The sequence below is a fragment of the Bombus terrestris genome, chromosome 3 (assembly GCF_910591885.1).
Source record: "Bombus terrestris chromosome 3, iyBomTerr1.2, whole genome shotgun sequence".
Classification (NCBI taxonomy): Eukaryota; Metazoa; Arthropoda; class Insecta; order Hymenoptera; family Apidae; genus Bombus; species Bombus terrestris.
In genome coordinates this window covers 18437995-18455430 of record NC_063271.1, presented here as the reverse complement: position 1 = coordinate 18455430, position 17436 = coordinate 18437995, and the positions used below count along the sequence as shown (strand labels likewise).

Sequence of the window (17436 nt, the reverse complement as noted above, 5' to 3'; positions counted from 1 at the left end):
TTTCACAGAAATTGGAAATTGGCAAATTTAATAATAACCGTGCCAACGAACCACACGAGTTCATACATAACAGATAGATATAGGAAATATTTTGTTTTAAAACAAAATTCAATTATTCCTTTTTCTTTATTTTTTCAAATGAACATATTTTCCAAAGCCTTTTCCGAAACTCTTAATGGTTTGTAATCTCTAAAAGTGTTCCGCTGGTAGCAAGAGGGTAGCAATTCTAAGGCAATGAATTTCTTATGCCTAAAGAAAATTAGATCCTTGTGAGTTAAAGCATGCCGGTTGTGCAAGTAACTTACTTTTGTACACTAGACGGTACACAGTACCAGCGATGCATAGTAATTGCTGAGAAACCTGCCGTAATTACTTTCAATTCTTTCGAGACGCTGCCAGGTCCAAAGACCGTCGCCTTGTATTTTTGAAGTGCTTTTACTTGAAAACTTTACTCAACTCGTGCTCGTCACCGTCGCATCGATATCAGCCACGAGTTTCTCACAAGAAACCCAACGCGTTAATGTACGTTTCACCGCATAAGTATTCGACCAGTTATCGATTGTATTATAAAATATGTTTAATGTTTATTTTATTCGTACTTCGTTTTTTCGCTCTAAATATATACTCTCAGTACCATTCAAAGATATCCAGACGAGTCAAAATAATATTTGGATGTTCTGTAACGTTATACGAATAGAAACAAAGAATTCGACGAGTATGAAAAATATGCGAGCATAAAAAATTAAGATGGATCCTTTGTTAATTATCTCGCGAGATAGTCGTTTAGAATGATAACCTTTTCGTCGAAGAGAACACCAGGAAACTGTTTCAATGGACGCCCCGTTGCTTTGTGCGAATTCGTAAGAACAAAGAGAATCGTTGGACATCGAAACAATCGTCGGATCATCTAATTGAATCGTAGACGTGGGAAAGCTGCGTGAGAAACTTAATTGGAGTGACGTTTGGACTGAAACAGAATTGGAGGACGTGATTATTGAACGAACGAAGTTAAAATCCAAGTAACACAAGATAAGTAGAAATTTTTCGAGTCACGATCAAGGGATGTTTTAACAACTTTCTGTTTATTCTATCTATTCTATCCGAGCAACTGAAGGAAACAAAAATTTCTCTAACGTACCATATGGTATTCTTTTTAGAAACTTGTGACATTTATAGAGAAGATTCGTTTCGGTCAAAGAATTGCGGAGAAACATCGTTAGAAACATCTGAAAGTATCGAAACCGATTTTCCTTCGGCGTAGAAATGTCTGAAGTATAAAAAACTTCTCGTTCTACTCTTGAGGAACTTTTACAGCTTCTCCAAGGAATACTTTTGTCGTTTGCTCTATTGCACGATGCCACCATGATATATTTTCTTGCCTTCTACGTGAGAATTGTTCGTAGAGTTTTAAAAGTTTATGAAGTACAATAATACCGAGAACTGTTCTCTCGAAATACAAAAATGGTTGTTCGTGGAAGATTGTTGAAGAATGATAAGAATACACTGCGTCCCATATAAAACTACACTAAAATTTCAATTTTTATACAAGTTCGTGATACAAGATAAAATCCGATTACGCGTATACAACACTAAACAGCTAAATTTATTAAAAATAGAGCAGATCGCTCAAGAAATTTATACTCTGTGTATGATATTTTCAGGTCAGAATAAAAATACAACATATTGTAAAAGCATGTCCGAAACTGTTCGAACGTAAATTAAATATTTCTAATTATCTTATCTGTTCTCAAAGCTCCTTCATAATTAGTACGTAACACTTGATACAATTCGCTTGTCGAATGGAATTGGTCAATTCTTGGGTGATCGATAGAAGGTGTCCAAACTGATAGGAGATGCATCAAACGAGAATACCGATTGCACGATACTATGAGCATCCATTATTGGCACACGTGCCATTCCCGACACGACGCGGTCAGAGAACGAGACTGGTTTACGTAGTTGTATGTAGCAAGACTAATGTTACACCGGTCATCCCCCATTCCATTTACCGACGTATTTATCTCCAGCGAGCTGTTATATGTTCGTATATACCTGTTTCGATTAGAAGATATTTTCCTTATCTGTTATTTTATTCTATTATTCGATACATTAATGTTTGTACGCATCTTCTTAATGTATTAACCGGGCCATTCATTAACCAGAAACTCCTATTAATAAATTAAAAAATAACATCTTACAATGTTCCGAAGAAGAAATGTGTTTCGATTTAATTCACAACGCAAATTAATGACTGTCATCGGGGAGGCAAACGAACGAATGTTGTAAGATGAGTTTGTATAATGTGTTCGACGGTAATTTGCAGAACTATGCGAGGAATGGGCTCTAGCGAATAGTCGCGAATGCGTAGAGGGCAGCGGTTCTGCTGGTACAACGCACGATGAATCTGAGGATGCATCGGAAGCCAGGTTCACCCTCAAATATTTAGGTAGTACCCTAGTCGAAACGCCCTCGAGCGAAGAAGTTACGGCCGAAGCCATCAAAACCGTCATTACTATGGTAGGTACACTTTGATCCATGACTTTTATAATTACACGTTAACAGACTAAAGAGATTGTATGTATTAGTTTGCATCGCGAGAAACATTTCCCCGAGCAAAATTGCTTTTTATAGCTATTTTGAGCGCGATCAAAACGTTCTTGAAACGGGCGAAGAAGACGACATGTAAAATTACGCATAAATTTCCCCGGTGTGCAACCTCGGTAGCACCTAGCTCATTAATTTCTCGACAAAATAAATTACGACGTTAGATAAGATCGATAAACGTTCTCGACTTGGTTGCTAAAACTTGCCGTTAAACCTTATAGAGATCAACAACAAATTTACTTTCTAAACTTTTTTAATTTTAACTAGCGATAGTTTAAACTTCACCCTTGATGCGCTACTTTTTCTGTATCATTTTAACAAAGTGATTGATTACAAAGGGCATTTTACTTGTATACGACACCGATCTATCCATCGTTCTACGATGCAATTAAACGAAGTCAATACATTTAACAAGGTAATTAATTTGGTTTAACGCGAAAGTTAATAGCTTCGTTAATGACAAATTTTGTCCGTTTCCCTTGAATAATTCTGTCCGTTTTCAACGATGTTCCGCGTAAATTAGATTTTTCCGTTTTATTAAACGTCAAATTATTTATAACCCTATCCTCTATTTTATCGCTCTTCTGGGAGACATAGTTACCGTACAATATGTACAGACCAGCTGTCTTCAAATTTTTTAGAGGATTCAAGCCAGTTTAAATAATCATTTGGGGAAGTTAATTCAATGATTTTACTCCGACGTTTATTCTGGCCGAGTTTCACGATTACATTACTGCAAAATGTCACGGCAAGTTTACCGTTGCTCGAGAAGATATTTCGTTTCTCGAAACAGAATTAGCCCTCTTTCTTCTCGTTTACTTTGAACCGTGTTTCTACAGCGAACTGATAAAGCCGTTCATTAAACAAATATATTTCTCCTGTGACGATGATTACAGTGTCCCAAGGCCCTTGGACCAAAATGTTCATTCACCGATGAAACAAAATTCGCCCCCCTTCGTTTGTACCAACAATTTAGCTTCACGATGTATATCTATTATACATATATTAGGTGATCTGAAAGGTTTCTTTCGTTTTATATTATTTTATCGAATTACGTACGATCCATTTTGTTTTATCAAAATAAAGATCACACCGTTCGACAGATTAGGTTTCATATTTGTATAAAGATGCATCGTTGTAAAAGACGCGTTTGTAAAAGAAAGACACTTTTCGGACAACCTAATATATATATTAATTACTTTGTTAAAATTAACATGAAGAGAATTTACGAAATTTTATGATGAGATTTTATGGTGAATGAAACGTTCTTTTAATATTGTAGGCAAAAGCAAGCGGTAAGAAGCTGCAACGGGTCTCTTTAGCCGTGAGTTTAAAGGGTATTAGAATGACGGACCTTGCCACGGAAGAAGATCAGCTTCAAGTGTCTATATACAGGTACATATGAAACAAGACAGAACTCCATGAACGTATCCGAAGCATTTCCTGCTTTGCGAAACGCGTATACACACGTCAGTCACGATTGGAGAGCTGTAATCGGACGAAACCGGATTTGTTGGTTCTGGCTTGTTGTACATTTCCCTTTGCGTCAGCCAACGTAATATCCGATATTCAGGCTAAAATATATTCGAAATATCGCGCAATGGCGACAAGCAAACGTTACGTGATTCGATTCTGGAATATTATTCTCTTTGTCAATTTGAAACTATGATTTCCCCAATGGATCTTTCGATATCTGAATTCGTATCGAAATGAGAAACCGTATCGTTGTTTTTCCTCTATTTTTTAACCTTTTTGCTTGTTTTTGTGATTGTGTTTACATCGTCAAAATATTCCCTTCGGAAACAATCATATGGAAAAACAATTACAGCCAACAATGCTATTTTTGTTTTCAGTTTTGAATATTTTAATAAACGAACGACTTTTTTTCGATACCTCCGTTTGAACAACTCCATTAGAAATAGATTAAAGATAAGAAACAAATTGAATATGATATTAATATCATTTCAATTACACAGTTTCTTTCACACAATTTTAATGCGTTTAAAAGGCATTCTGGTTGTAATATGAAATTTTACGGTTCATAAAAAGCGAAGAAACGTGGTAACGACTTAGACTATATATTTTCTTAATCACACGACATTCTCAAGTTTCACTGTAATACACCGAGGCTGTAATACCACTTTAATTAACACTTGGTTCATATAAACGACTAGAATTCATACACGATTAACAGATAAAATTTAAAATTATCCTTAATATTTACTCGTGTTAATATTATGGTATAGTTTTATTTTACAAAAACACACCTTTTATTTTAATGACTTTTAAGAGAGTTTGTTATCTTTGAATGATCGCCAGCTTTTTGTTCTTTAATCTCGCGCAGTTTAAACAATAATTCGAAATGTCCTTCACGTGTGCTTTCAGGGAAACTTTTCTTTATAATTCCATTGTAATTCCTTTGGTACGTATTCCTTTGTTACGTAGCGAAAATAATTGCATATTCCTGGTTTTCATACATTTTTACAGTTCGCGAATATTCGTGTTTCTCGTTTCATCAAGATATTCACAGTATAAAGGCCTCGGTTGTAATTATAGCAATTATGATAACTGTATAATAATACTATTACTTAGTACTGTATAGTACTACTTAGTACTAGCAGTTGAAACAGTGTTGTGCTCTGGCATTTGTGTAAATTTTAATGAAGAACATGCTTGTACTAAAACATGCCCAGAAATTATAGTTTCCTTAAAAATTTCTGTTGTGTATATACGCATAAGCAATTCTTTTCAGAATTTCATATTGTTCGGCGGACGCCGCTCACGATCATGTGTTCGCATTTATCGCAACAAATTTGAACGAAACTATGGAGTGCCATGCGTTTCTCTGCCCCAAAAGAAAAATGGCTCAAACGGTAACGTTAACTGTGGCTCAGGCGTTTAACACAGCTTACGAGGCTTGGCAGCTGTCCCAAGCCGATCCTAGGATCCATCACGCTCAAGATAAAAGCCCCTCGTTAACTGATGATAGGAATGGTAGGTAAATTATTTATTCTTTATCGTAATGTTTCAACAATACCACGCTGCGTTGGATACATTGAAGCGCTACATTCTGTGTATTTCTGCAATTTTTAATTTCCTGCAAATGTCGAAAATCCGTAGTCTGCAAATTATCAACGATTTATATCGTATAACTTTTTCTCTTACACAAAGTTTTCGCAACAAGATAACCGATAACAATCCTATAACTAAGAAATAATCAAATGATGAACTGAATGATGAAATTTGTTACACGAGGAAAGAAAGTCAGCTTCAATCTAGAACCTTCTGATCTGTTGTAAAAGTCCGTGCATCGTGTCGGTGCGATGCAGTAATATCTATGTGGTTGTGCACTTAACTCTCCGAGAGTGCGGATATTGCGGAGAGCTTCGGAGAAGGTTACGAGTGCACCCTAGGAAATTGTCCGGTAATATTGAACCTTGTGCGCACCGAACTACAACTCCGTGGGAAGCTAGAACAATTACAACTCGCGTGTTTCCTTCATTCGCCCAAACATTGTCGAGTACGTTCTCTCCAAAGAGAATTAGCTATGATTATTCCTTCGATAACTATTTACGTATTAAGTTATGGAATTTTGGGATGGAAGTTATGGTATTAAAGACAGAATTTTATTTAAATTAGCGAACAAAGGTACCTTTACTCAAATAGACACCTATTGAAGAACGAACACTATTCAAATATCACGCATTCAAAGAGTTTCTAACTCGATGTCCATGATTTTTACAGAATTTTACGTCCGAAATGATTGACTTCTTGTAGAATCGCCAAACAGTATATTACAATTATTTGTTCAAAAATTGATTAAAGGTATATTAAAATTTAATAGACGATTAATCGATGTATTTAGGTATTGGTTACCACGAAATTTTTTAAATGTTACCGCTAGAAAACCAACAGCGACACTTTTATGAATTTAGATCATTTCTTATGTTACCTAATACATATTTTAGAAATCAGGTGGCCTTTCTCACAATGTTTGTTATAAATTCTATTAGAAGCTCGTTTCGTAACTTGTTTCTCTTTTGGAGATATTTAGTTGTAACATCTAGTAATTTTTTTTAATCAATTCTATCATATTATAATAACAAAATAATGATACAGAATGTAGTCATTAGTTATCAACGCATAATCCTTATTTGTATTTTCTTGTAATTAAACTATATCTTGTCAAAAATGAAGAAATATCCAGGTATTTTCGAGTGGTAATGCAAGCGTAAGGATTAAAATGTAAATCAAAGCAAATAGTCTTCGGATTAAGACATTTTTTGTGAATGCGCAGGCATTGGTCTAGTGGTATGTCCTGTAATTAACGAAGCGCTTCTGATTCAGGACTATGAAATGTCTCGGAGTTACCAATTAGCGATAAGCGAGAAATCAGTGTTTGTATGCGAAGATTCTACTTGCACATCACAAAGACTCGTGGATACTCGTGTACATGTGGGTCGATAATGAAAGTGTATCTAGGAGACCGTACCGTAGAGTTGCTGAAACAGGTTCTATTTCGCAATCTATGTAAACTGGATTTGATAAACCATTATTTATTGATTATTCCACGTGCGAAGCGCTCTGACAAGGAACGTTATTCAATTGATGATGAAATCGCGACCTTGTTCTTAATACGAATCGAAAGAGTAACATTACAAGACTCGTAAAAACATTTTGAAAAATGGATTTAGTTAATTAACTGTATTAAATATTCTTTGGTTATTTTTCGTTTTTAGAAAACAACGAAAAAAAGAAAAACGAAGAGGAGGCAAAATCCGTAAATAAAGTTAACGATCAGAACAAAGACAATGCTCAGCAGCGTAATGCGAACGATACACCGAAAAATCTTCTAATTGATTTGTCGAATGAGACTAAAGCAACCGGAAATTCATGGGTAGGCAATTCATTTTAATGTGTTTCACGTACTATCATTATTATGATTACATTTTTTTGCTTTTATATAAAAATATTTCACTAAAAATACTTCGACGTACGAAGATATTGATGTTTCGATATTTTTAGGTTTGCTTCGAAGACGAAGATGGTAAGAAGATACAGAAAAAGAGTAACGCTATTAGCATTCCCATGACGACTTTGAGACACAGCACGACGTCTGCGTCGCACCACGTTATGCCGAAGCCAACGACGGGCTTCAAAATTCAAAATGCTTGGGGTGAATCGAGATCTGTAGACTTGATGTGCTCGTAGCAGGCGTAGCCTTCGGCCGATAGCTTCCGAGACGTGCCATTAATCACCGATCTCTGGAAGCATCTATCGAATAACGGCCAACCGAGGAAAATCAAGCAATAGACTAATTATTATCGTCGAACTCACGATATACCATTAAACATCAATGAATCGACTCGTTGGAAGAAATATCTTGCAGCAAATGCCATTTCGAGAAAAACAAGGTGCTGGTCGATCGATTCCAACGTAACGCTCGGCTGATTTCTAAACAAAATTTCCTGTTCTGTTGTGACAAGACTACCGAATACGCTTACCGATATTTTACGAATATCACGGAGTCGACGATTGAACGGTGATTTTTGTTGTGGTGATTTTTCCATACATTTTACGTCCTCGGAGAACTATCGATATCGAGCAGTGCTCGGAAAAACAAATAAATCGACAGAAAGTGGGTTTTGTTTCATCACCAAGAAATGGGAGCAATTTTTAGAACCTTTTTGTATGATGCCTGTATCCGTGCCAATTCTTTCACACATATCGTATACAATCTTATATTACTGTATCGTGTGCGTGCGTCTACAGCAAGTTTTACTATTTTAACACTATCTGTATACCAAAACCATTTATTTCCGAACGATTTTGCGTAAAATCAAAGGATACTTAAGAGATGACATGAAATTGTCCGATCATCCACGACGAAACAAAACGAATTCCTATAATTCTCATTAGATATAATCGAATTTTATTCGTTGTTAAATAGCTGGGCTATTTCTTAGTCGGGCGTTCTTAAATTTGTTTCTACGCGAAAAATATATTTAGAGCGTATGTTTACGATTAGGTAATAACAGAGAACATACTAATTATACTTTTGATATTATCTATTTGATTTTTTGATCTTATGTTGTAATTTCTAAGAAAGAAATATGTTTTGACATTAATTTTTGTCCGTTTTCCCCTTTTTTGTTAAAAGGGAAATTAGTAGAAATTAGTTTTATTTTTTTGAAATACATACTGATAGATATTGTCAGCAAGATGATCTTAGTCAAGTTTATGAAATAAGAGTAATTTGACATTAAAAACATGCATTGGTACGTATACTGTGAAAGCATGTATCTATTTAACACGTTCATCATCAAAATTCGTAGATAATTTATGTGGAATTTGCATTGAGTGTAAAGTATGTCGCTTGAAGGGATACTCGCGATCTCTGAACTACACGTCTATCTACGATAACATATTTGTGATTAATCGCGAATATAATTAAGCGGTCAAGGATTTGCTTTCAAGAATTTCAAATCAGACTTTGAGTTGTTGCAAGTTACAATCGTTATCGTATCGTTATTATTATATTAAAAGCTTTTTAAAAGAACTCTTTTCCTTTTATCGCAAGAATATAATATACATCGCATTGACTTCTTTTTTTACAATATTTGAGCAATTGTATATTTATGTCACATGAAAAATCATATTCATCCCCGAAGAACGATAGCATCTATGACGTACGATGTTACATTATAGGTATACGAAGGTTTGTTGTCTGATAGTTGAACGTAGTCGGCTATTTTCGTAGGAAATTCGATAGATGTATAGCGCAAAATGATATTATACAATCATTGCTGTTCGTAACATTCACACTTATTTGTGAATCGATGTTAAAAATGCCGGTCGATTTGTAGCTAGACTCTAACGTTCAAACCTTGTCGAGCTTCGTGTTCGAAAACAAGTTAGGAAGTGATACGTATTTGTTGTTGGATTGTTTCGTTGATTTGTTAAACAAACTATAGGAGTAATTGATATTTTGTTGGTGAAAATTGCCAGTAATTTTGTATGGTCATAATACGATCGGCGGGGTGCATCTTTGCAGTTGTGCCACGGTTGTGCAACGTTGCTTAATATCACTAAGTGTTTGAATATAATTACACGTTAAATACACTCATACATATCCAATCGTACGTTATCATTGAATAATTCTGGCCTACCCTATTTCCTCGCTCTTGATCTTAGTGACTGAATATCTACTTTAAACATTGCGTGTGTTCTTGTAGATTTTACAGAAACGTATTAGCTATTTACAGTATAGCTTTTATTGATTTTATGTTTCATAAGAATGTTTCTCTGCCTCCGTAAACACATTAAAGATGGCGATAGATATCAGCTGTAAAAATAAAATATTCTAATGTAGATATGAGAATAGTATCTTTTTTAATCAAATGGAAGTCAGTGCACTGTTACGCTTAATCTAAAATAATTCGAATAAAGTTCTCTCATTAAATAGCTGTACTATGCATCGAAAGATTACACGATAAGGTAGTTTGCTATCTTACTGCCACACTAGATGGAGACGCTTACACGAAGTAAATTCCTTTTCCAAAATTGATTATATTAAATTATATTAAACGAACTGATTACAAATGCTATTATCAAGGGTTCTAGCATAACTGAACTAATATCATTAGCAAAATTTTGCAAATTACCGGTGCTAATAAATTCTTTTGTATAACTCTAATAAGTTTGGCAATAAAGCAAATAAACTCGCATTGGATAATTTTACAAATTGCAAGCCAGCTGATTGTGCTATTCGGGGTAAATAATTTTAGAGCAAAAATTGGAGTAGGTTAAGTTGAGTAATTACGTATAGATATAATCTGGTGACACATGAATATGTATATTGGTGGGCTATTCAGAAGGTAGCAAACACTGATACTCTATACGAAGCACAGGAGAGGACGTTAATGCAGAAATGTTTCGAGGTTACTCTATAGAGAGGAGGTAAACGAGCGCGTTTCAGACGAAGAAGAGAGGAAGCGTAGAAAGCGAAGCCGGGAGGACGAAAGAGGAACGTGCGCGTTGTGCGAATAGAAAGGGCTGCCTTGTCGACCAAAAGACGAAATAGACTACTCTTCAATGTAACTACCTAGGCGCTGTTCGGTTCTATAGGTGTCCTAAATACGAAACTGCTTTCGGCCAAGTTTTTCCAAATCCAAACTTAACTCTTTTTCAACATATTTAATTACAGAAACCTCGAAATACCCATTTATACAATAAAATCTCAATTATTAGAATACTGATTAACGGAATTAAACAATCAAACTTTAACAAAGGTCTATATTTGTGTACTTGAAGAATTTTTTGAAAAATATTATTTTTAGAAGATTTGAAAAGGGACCTTGAATGTTGAAACTTTAATAAAATTCTATATTGAATAAAATAAAACGCAATGATCATTTGAAATACTTTTATAGGATTCTCTAAATGAAGCACGCAAAGCAGAAGCTCTGTTCGTAAGTATCGATCGAGGCTCAAATAAAATAGTCTGGCTGTGCAAATTTAATCACGGTACAGATAATATGATGGCTAAGAAAATAAAAATACTATGTTCAAAGAGTTCAGTATCAATAGAAGCGTGGAGCGATTCAAGGACTGACCGGCTACTGAATTCGAAAGACTTCCTTTAATAGATTTCCTCTCGTAGTACTTAAATTGCTTTCGAACGGTTGAAAAGTTATAATATTCGATGGTATTTCGATAAAAGTTGGATAAGCTATGAAAGAAACGAAGATCTAAATCATCAATTTAAACATTAAAAACGATTTATTCTTTTATTTGTTCTACTTGTTTCATCTTTTCAAATTTCTAACCAGATAAAGTTGTCGACAATTTACAAACACGATACATCGATTTCTATCAAGATTATGTGTAATGCAATTTCCAAGTATAATCGGTCGTTTAAAGCAAAAGTAATGCTTCACTTACTGAGTTATAGTAGAATGTGAGCTCTCTTCTTAATTGTTTCTTAATTTACTTTTCTTTTTTCAAATTCACTGTTATTTGGTTGCATAATTACGCTCCCGCTTTTTAATCTAAGACGACAAAACGATCGGTCTATTAAAATGTAGTACGGAAAATGGTGGACAGATGTCGCGTCAGGTGCGTGTAAGAGTAACAGTCAATATGGCGTCTTTGAACAGTGATAAACCGCGTTCTCGTTTTTGACATGAAAAGTTACTAGCATCACCGCATGTAGGCGCTGTCGAACGTGTATCTGTCTCCGTGAGAGCTTTTCCCCAAGGATGTTCGCGGTAAAGAGCTTCGAAACCGGAGACTTGCGTCTTCCTCTATTGTCCAAGTTTCCCACAGGATCGTCCAGCTGCAACGGCAGTGACTGGTCAACAGACAGTGACATCCTTCTCTCCTACGTGTCATCTCGCTGTTTATCCCGCAAGGACAGTGTCTGTTTTACCGTGCGATCGTGCTTCTGAGAAGGAGTCGAGAGAGCGTGCTCCTGCAAACTGTTCGTGTATAGTGCGAGTTCCTCGTCCTCTTTGACGATGTTTTTTGCCAAGAGATATCGATACAATCGCATGATTGACTGTTGTTGTTTACTTGATTATAAGTCACCGAAATACTAATAACCGATCAGTTGACAAAATGCGTGCGATAACGTTGGAATTCACTGCTGAATCTGATACTCGTGGGCCTAGAATCTGACGTGGATTAAGGAAGCTGTGCTCGGTCGTGCAAGTAGAAAAAGTAGAAAATCCCAGGAATCCGTAGCCACTGCAAGCATCGAACGATCGTAAGTACTTTGCAGTCGTAAAAACAAAAGACTCGCGAAACTGTCAAGCGGCTTCGATCGCGTCCTTCGCTATTTTTTTCCACTCATTCGCTCACGTGACAGCTGACGGCGAAAGGGCTGTCACGATGCCACCGAAATGACAACGTTTCTTCGATACTTTATAGATTTCTCGAAACTATTCACTATTTACGTTATATATTATTACACCGTAAAATGGAACATTTTTGCTCGACTTTGATATATCATTTAAATCTCCATCACCGATATGTAAATGGGTGTTTCCAGAGGTTACATCTGCACGTGAAATCGTTCTGCTCGCCGATATCGAACAAATGTTTACGAATCATGGTACAGAAATGCGAAAAGCAAAGTATAATTGACATTTATTTGTTGCATATATATGGCTCGTTCTTTCTATGTATAATATGTGATTTCAGTGAGTCGGAAATTCGTTATTATGGGGCTGTAATTATATCTTTTACAGCTTTTTACCCCATAATGGAATTAACATTTTTTGAGAGATTTGCATAATCTCCAGAATATGAATCGGAATAAATTTCTGTTACGTGAAACAGGTTAAGAAAATGGCCGTGAAAACATTTCAAAGATTTGGAAATGTCGTAAGATAACGATATCTGCAACGCATACTCCTAAGACATTAAATAAGGCAAGCCAATGAGCGGAATCGTTTGTTAGACAAATAACGCATCCTTTATTCTTTATCGGCGCAGTCTCTTCAATGCGATCATTGTTGCCACGTCGCTATTGTATTCTTTCATCCATAGAGTACCGGAATCGTTTAACTGGAATTATTCCAGTGCGAGATGTTTTCGTTTATTGCAATCGAGGTTTAATTAAACTGCCGCGTAAGATATATTTTGCCTATATTGATAAATTTGAAAGAAGAATCGCGATTCGACTATTAGATTTAACGAATGACGACGCGACAATCAAACGAAGTTATCCCAAAAATATTTGGACATAATAGTAACAAAATTTAAATATTGCTACTTACTTAACACAGGCAACGGATCAAAAATATGGTAAGTCACATCTTCCATTTTTTATACAAGAACCATTTTAAAATCCAATACATTGCCGTAGTATATAATCGAGAGTATATGTCAATATGCAAAGACTGAAATTCAGGGGAATCCTTGCAAATCCACTCTCAACAACACATTAGGTTAAAACAATGGGGACCGTGCGTGCGATGACCTAAATGCGCGATAGTCCGCTTTTAATCTGCCGAGATGGAATGTACGCATCTATAAATGTCAGCTTGTCACGACTGACAGTAGGTCACCAATTTTTTAGTTGGTCTTTTCCCCTTACTCTTTATATTTGATCTACATGATCGATTAGTTAGATTAGACATCTTTCACCATCCCACCACGAGAAAAGCGCAAATCAATCACGCGTATCTATGTGTTCCTCTAAGTTTCTTACGTGGTTTCTCGCGGTTTAACTTTTTTTTATTGCACTGGGTCAAACAAAGAATATAGCGTCTTGTGCACTGACCTGACTAAAACGTAACAGCAGGAACGACCTTGCACAACCAGTTGTTTGACGTTTCGAAGCATAAAAGAAAACCACGCAAAGGACACTTATCTTTGCTAAGCAATGTGCTAATTGCGTAACGTGGTGTGAAATTCAAACACAGATAACTAGTGGATTTTTTGCGCGTTCTAGCCGATAAAAATTTCGCGTCTCAATCGTGATGGACAAATTATTTATCGTACTTATTGGCTCTAGTGCTATAGATATAGATATAGTGCTTTGAAGTATCAATATGAAACCAAAAACATAAAAATTCAATCTCTCGAACAACAGATTACGAAATTAACTCATTCCTAACTATCGTTTATCTTCGAAATTAACTATCTTAATTCCTCGATTGCGAAGGATTTCTGTTTCTGTTCTAGCCGGAACGCAACTTGCATTTCTCGATGCTCTTGCTTTCAATTTCATGCTATTTTATTAGAAAAAGGTTTGCCGGTAGTCTATAAATTTTCTGCGTATGACTAAATGACATTTTTACATTGTGAAATGTACTATAAATTGCAAAATCGCATTTAAGGATTAAATACCGAATTATCGGCTTTCATAAACTAAAAATGTAATATATCACTATCTTAATACATCTAGGAATGACAAGAAATCCTAATCAAGGTCGCAGCCAATTGGTTCAATATAATTTATAATTATCACAATTATCTACTGCCTACATATTGGTGCAATTAGAAATTGTATATAAAATAATACAGGATAATTATTATATAAGAATTCTAATATCAGACAAACCTAACAAACAGACACAAAAATGAAAATACGGAAAATTGAGTACATTTAATTTATTCAATTAAATGCTAATTATTTTTAATTAGTCATAGACTAAATGATTAAATATGCTTACGAAGTCACGATAATTATGGCAAGAAATTCCATCGTGCTCATCTCGTCTCTCTTACCTTTCACCCTTCCGCGATAGTGCATTCTCATCATTTTACGAAACAGGTTCTCTCTTGGTGGTACTGTAGACATTTTCGCTGCAAGCTTGTTTCCTTTGTTTTCTTCAACGTTTATCGCGTACAGATTATGATAAGAAACGAAATTGCTTTGTTTCGCATCTTTTTGAAGGCTTCGCTGTAGTATTCGTATATTGCTTGTAATCTACGTTTGAAATACGCTACTGTTTACGATAATTCGGACACTTTTGTAACGGCAGTACATGGACGTTAATAAAATACGTAATGAATAAGGAACTCATGGCTGAAAAGAATATCTGTTATCTCTTTATGGAATTGCACATATGTGTTTTTATGTTTTCGGCCGAAACATGTGTTAGCAGTAAACGAAGTACGTATCAAATGTTTTGTGATCTATATTAATTAGAGGCGAAAGATCGAGCAAGGCGAGGAAGAACATGCGAACATAATAGCAAACAAGAAAGAGACCAGGGCACCGATGAGTTATGAAGCTCGTAGCTCGTTTATTATCGCAACGGCGGGGTTAATCACGCTCCGTCTAACGATTTCCTTGTTAAACCGTGCACTGCTGACGATGCGGGGCGGGGGATTTGTGCTATTTCGCGGTACCTTTGGTAAGATGGCAAGTTAACTTTACTATCCTGAGTTTTGCGGAGCGAATCAACCGAAGAAGCAAGAAAATTGAAAGGAACAGGCAGAAACACTGTACTCTGGTATGCCGTAAAGCTATTTCACCGACTAGGTATCTGACTAGTTAAACGAATCTATAAATACCACATAACATTGAAAGAACATTTTAAAGAAATTTTGTAAACAGTCTGGGGAAATATGGAACCGAATTTATTTGTTAGCATTTTTATTATTCGCGATATTATGCCTATTTCAAGGACTATTGTGATCAGTCTCGAAGCTTTATGAACTTTAGCTTCTTCACACTTTTACCAGTTACGTAAGTTCTGATAAAATCTGATGGATCGAAAGAAAAAATTCGTCCGTATAACATACAAGTGTTTCGTTGAAAGGATAAAACCCTCTCGCTGGCTTGCATTTATACTACCATTTAGCTAGGTGCATTGAGATTTTTGGGTAGTTACAATTTAGCAAATGTTTCTAGTTCCTCCTTGTAGAGGAGAAGCTAACGGTAAATTCCGCTACATACAACTCCATGGCTTTCGGAAAATATGTTCTTCGTTCCAGGAACTCGCGCCTCTCCGTATATTACCTTAAACGAGTTTACCGCAGATCGATGTGAACTACGTGTCTTGCATTGAAAGTTAAAACTCTCAAAAATACTTTTTCAAAGCACAGATGTATACTGTCCTCCTTAAATAAAAAACTAAAATATTTTATCACCTCGAAATATTCGAGAAAACCGAAGGTATATTACATTTCTGTGTCTTCTTCTTCTTCATTCAATTTAAGGAACAAAGCATTGGCATTGTTCCTTGTTATTTTTCGTATCGCAATATGTAAATTGCATTTCTGTAACGACCAAGGATAAGACTGATGTTTGATATTGGTTACGAGCAACATTTGACTCATAAATCTCGGAGCAAAAGGAAAAGCAATTTCAAGAGTGCTGTCATAACGACTTGTCATAAATAAACGTATCGATTGCTGTTTGGACAATTCTATTCGTATCGCGAATACTGTGATAGAATTTTCATTCGGTACAGATTTACATCTTCCTCGCGAAAACGTTATATAAGGAGTAAAGAATGCTTTACTTCGCTTTCTAGTTCCCTTCGAAAAAGTTGAAACTTTGAAAGACTGAATGCGAAAAATTGGAGAAACATATACATATATATATATACGTATATGTAGTTCAAAATACCTAAATGACCATCTCTTACGTTAAAGCAAAATTATTCTATTAGCCGAACAGCGTGTGTTATGATTAAATCGGATAATCAAGCTCACTAGAATTCATATAACAGGAGTTGATAATCAGATAATAGCATTCAATCTGCATGTATTTGGTTAATTGGGTATTAACTAAAATTTCGTTCCAATAAATAGAGTTCAAATGGAGTATGTAGTGACTATTATATTGTATCAAGTAATATGATACAAATTACATTACGATACGAACATAAGAGGTCGTCGATTTCTTTAAACTTACCTTTAGCATGTTGATACTTGTGATAAATGTCGTCAAACAGACTATAATCATTGGTTCTAGGTTTCTAATGCGAGTGCACATGCAGTGGTTATACATAGTTATTTTCTGTATTCAATGCAAAGCACAAAAGTAGTGTTGGTATAAATGTGTAATAGGAATATAATGTGTGCAACACTATACAACACAGCGTTTCGGTTCAATTCTCGATATTACCTCTTTGAAATATGGTCCTTTCAAACGTAATTACACTTTTTGCATACGCGCAACAAACCGTTACAAGTTAAATTGCCACTGTGAATGAACATTATTGCGATGCAACAAGGTGTATCAAATATAGGATTCTTAGTTAAATATGAAATACAATATCACGACTATCCGATTACTTGGCAAATTCTAACGTTAAATAACGATTAACGGTTAGTCAGAGTTCTTGATCAAACTGTTCAAAGTAATTT

At 35.4% G+C, this 17436-nt stretch overlaps 2 protein-coding genes and 1 long non-coding RNA gene across 6 annotated transcripts in view; 2 read left to right on the top strand and 1 right to left on the bottom strand.

Moving 5' to 3' along the window:
* Positions 1-9741, top strand: part of LOC100651905 (low density lipoprotein receptor adapter protein 1-B) — a 33817-nt gene extending 24076 nt beyond the window's left edge. For all 3 annotated transcript variants that reach the window (XM_003402832.4, XM_012319243.3, XM_012319244.3), the window contains exons 2-6: positions 2324-2517; positions 3887-3999; positions 5357-5598; positions 7344-7501; positions 7630-9741. In XM_003402832.4, coding sequence (XP_003402880.2) covers positions 2324-2517; positions 3887-3999; positions 5357-5598; positions 7344-7501; positions 7630-7815 — 893 coding nt within the window. In that variant the 3' untranslated portion in view covers positions 7816-9741. The remainder of the gene's footprint in view (positions 1-2323; positions 2518-3886; positions 4000-5356; positions 5599-7343; positions 7502-7629) is intronic.
* LOC125384741 lies at positions 8800-11754 on the bottom strand. The gene is made up of 2 exons (XR_007223485.1): positions 11548-11754; positions 8800-9949 (listed from the first exon to the last, which is right to left on the bottom strand). It is a non-coding gene; the product is annotated as an uncharacterized LOC125384741 (long non-coding RNA).
* A 140-nt stretch (positions 11755-11894) lies between these two features.
* Positions 11895-17436, top strand: part of LOC100652024 (beta-1,4-N-acetylgalactosaminyltransferase bre-4) — a 38150-nt gene continuing 32608 nt past the window's right edge. For both annotated transcript variants that reach the window (XM_012319245.3, XM_048404483.1), the window contains exon 1: positions 11895-12370. The gene's annotated coding sequence lies outside the window, so the exon portion shown is untranslated. The remainder of the gene's footprint in view (positions 12371-17436) is intronic.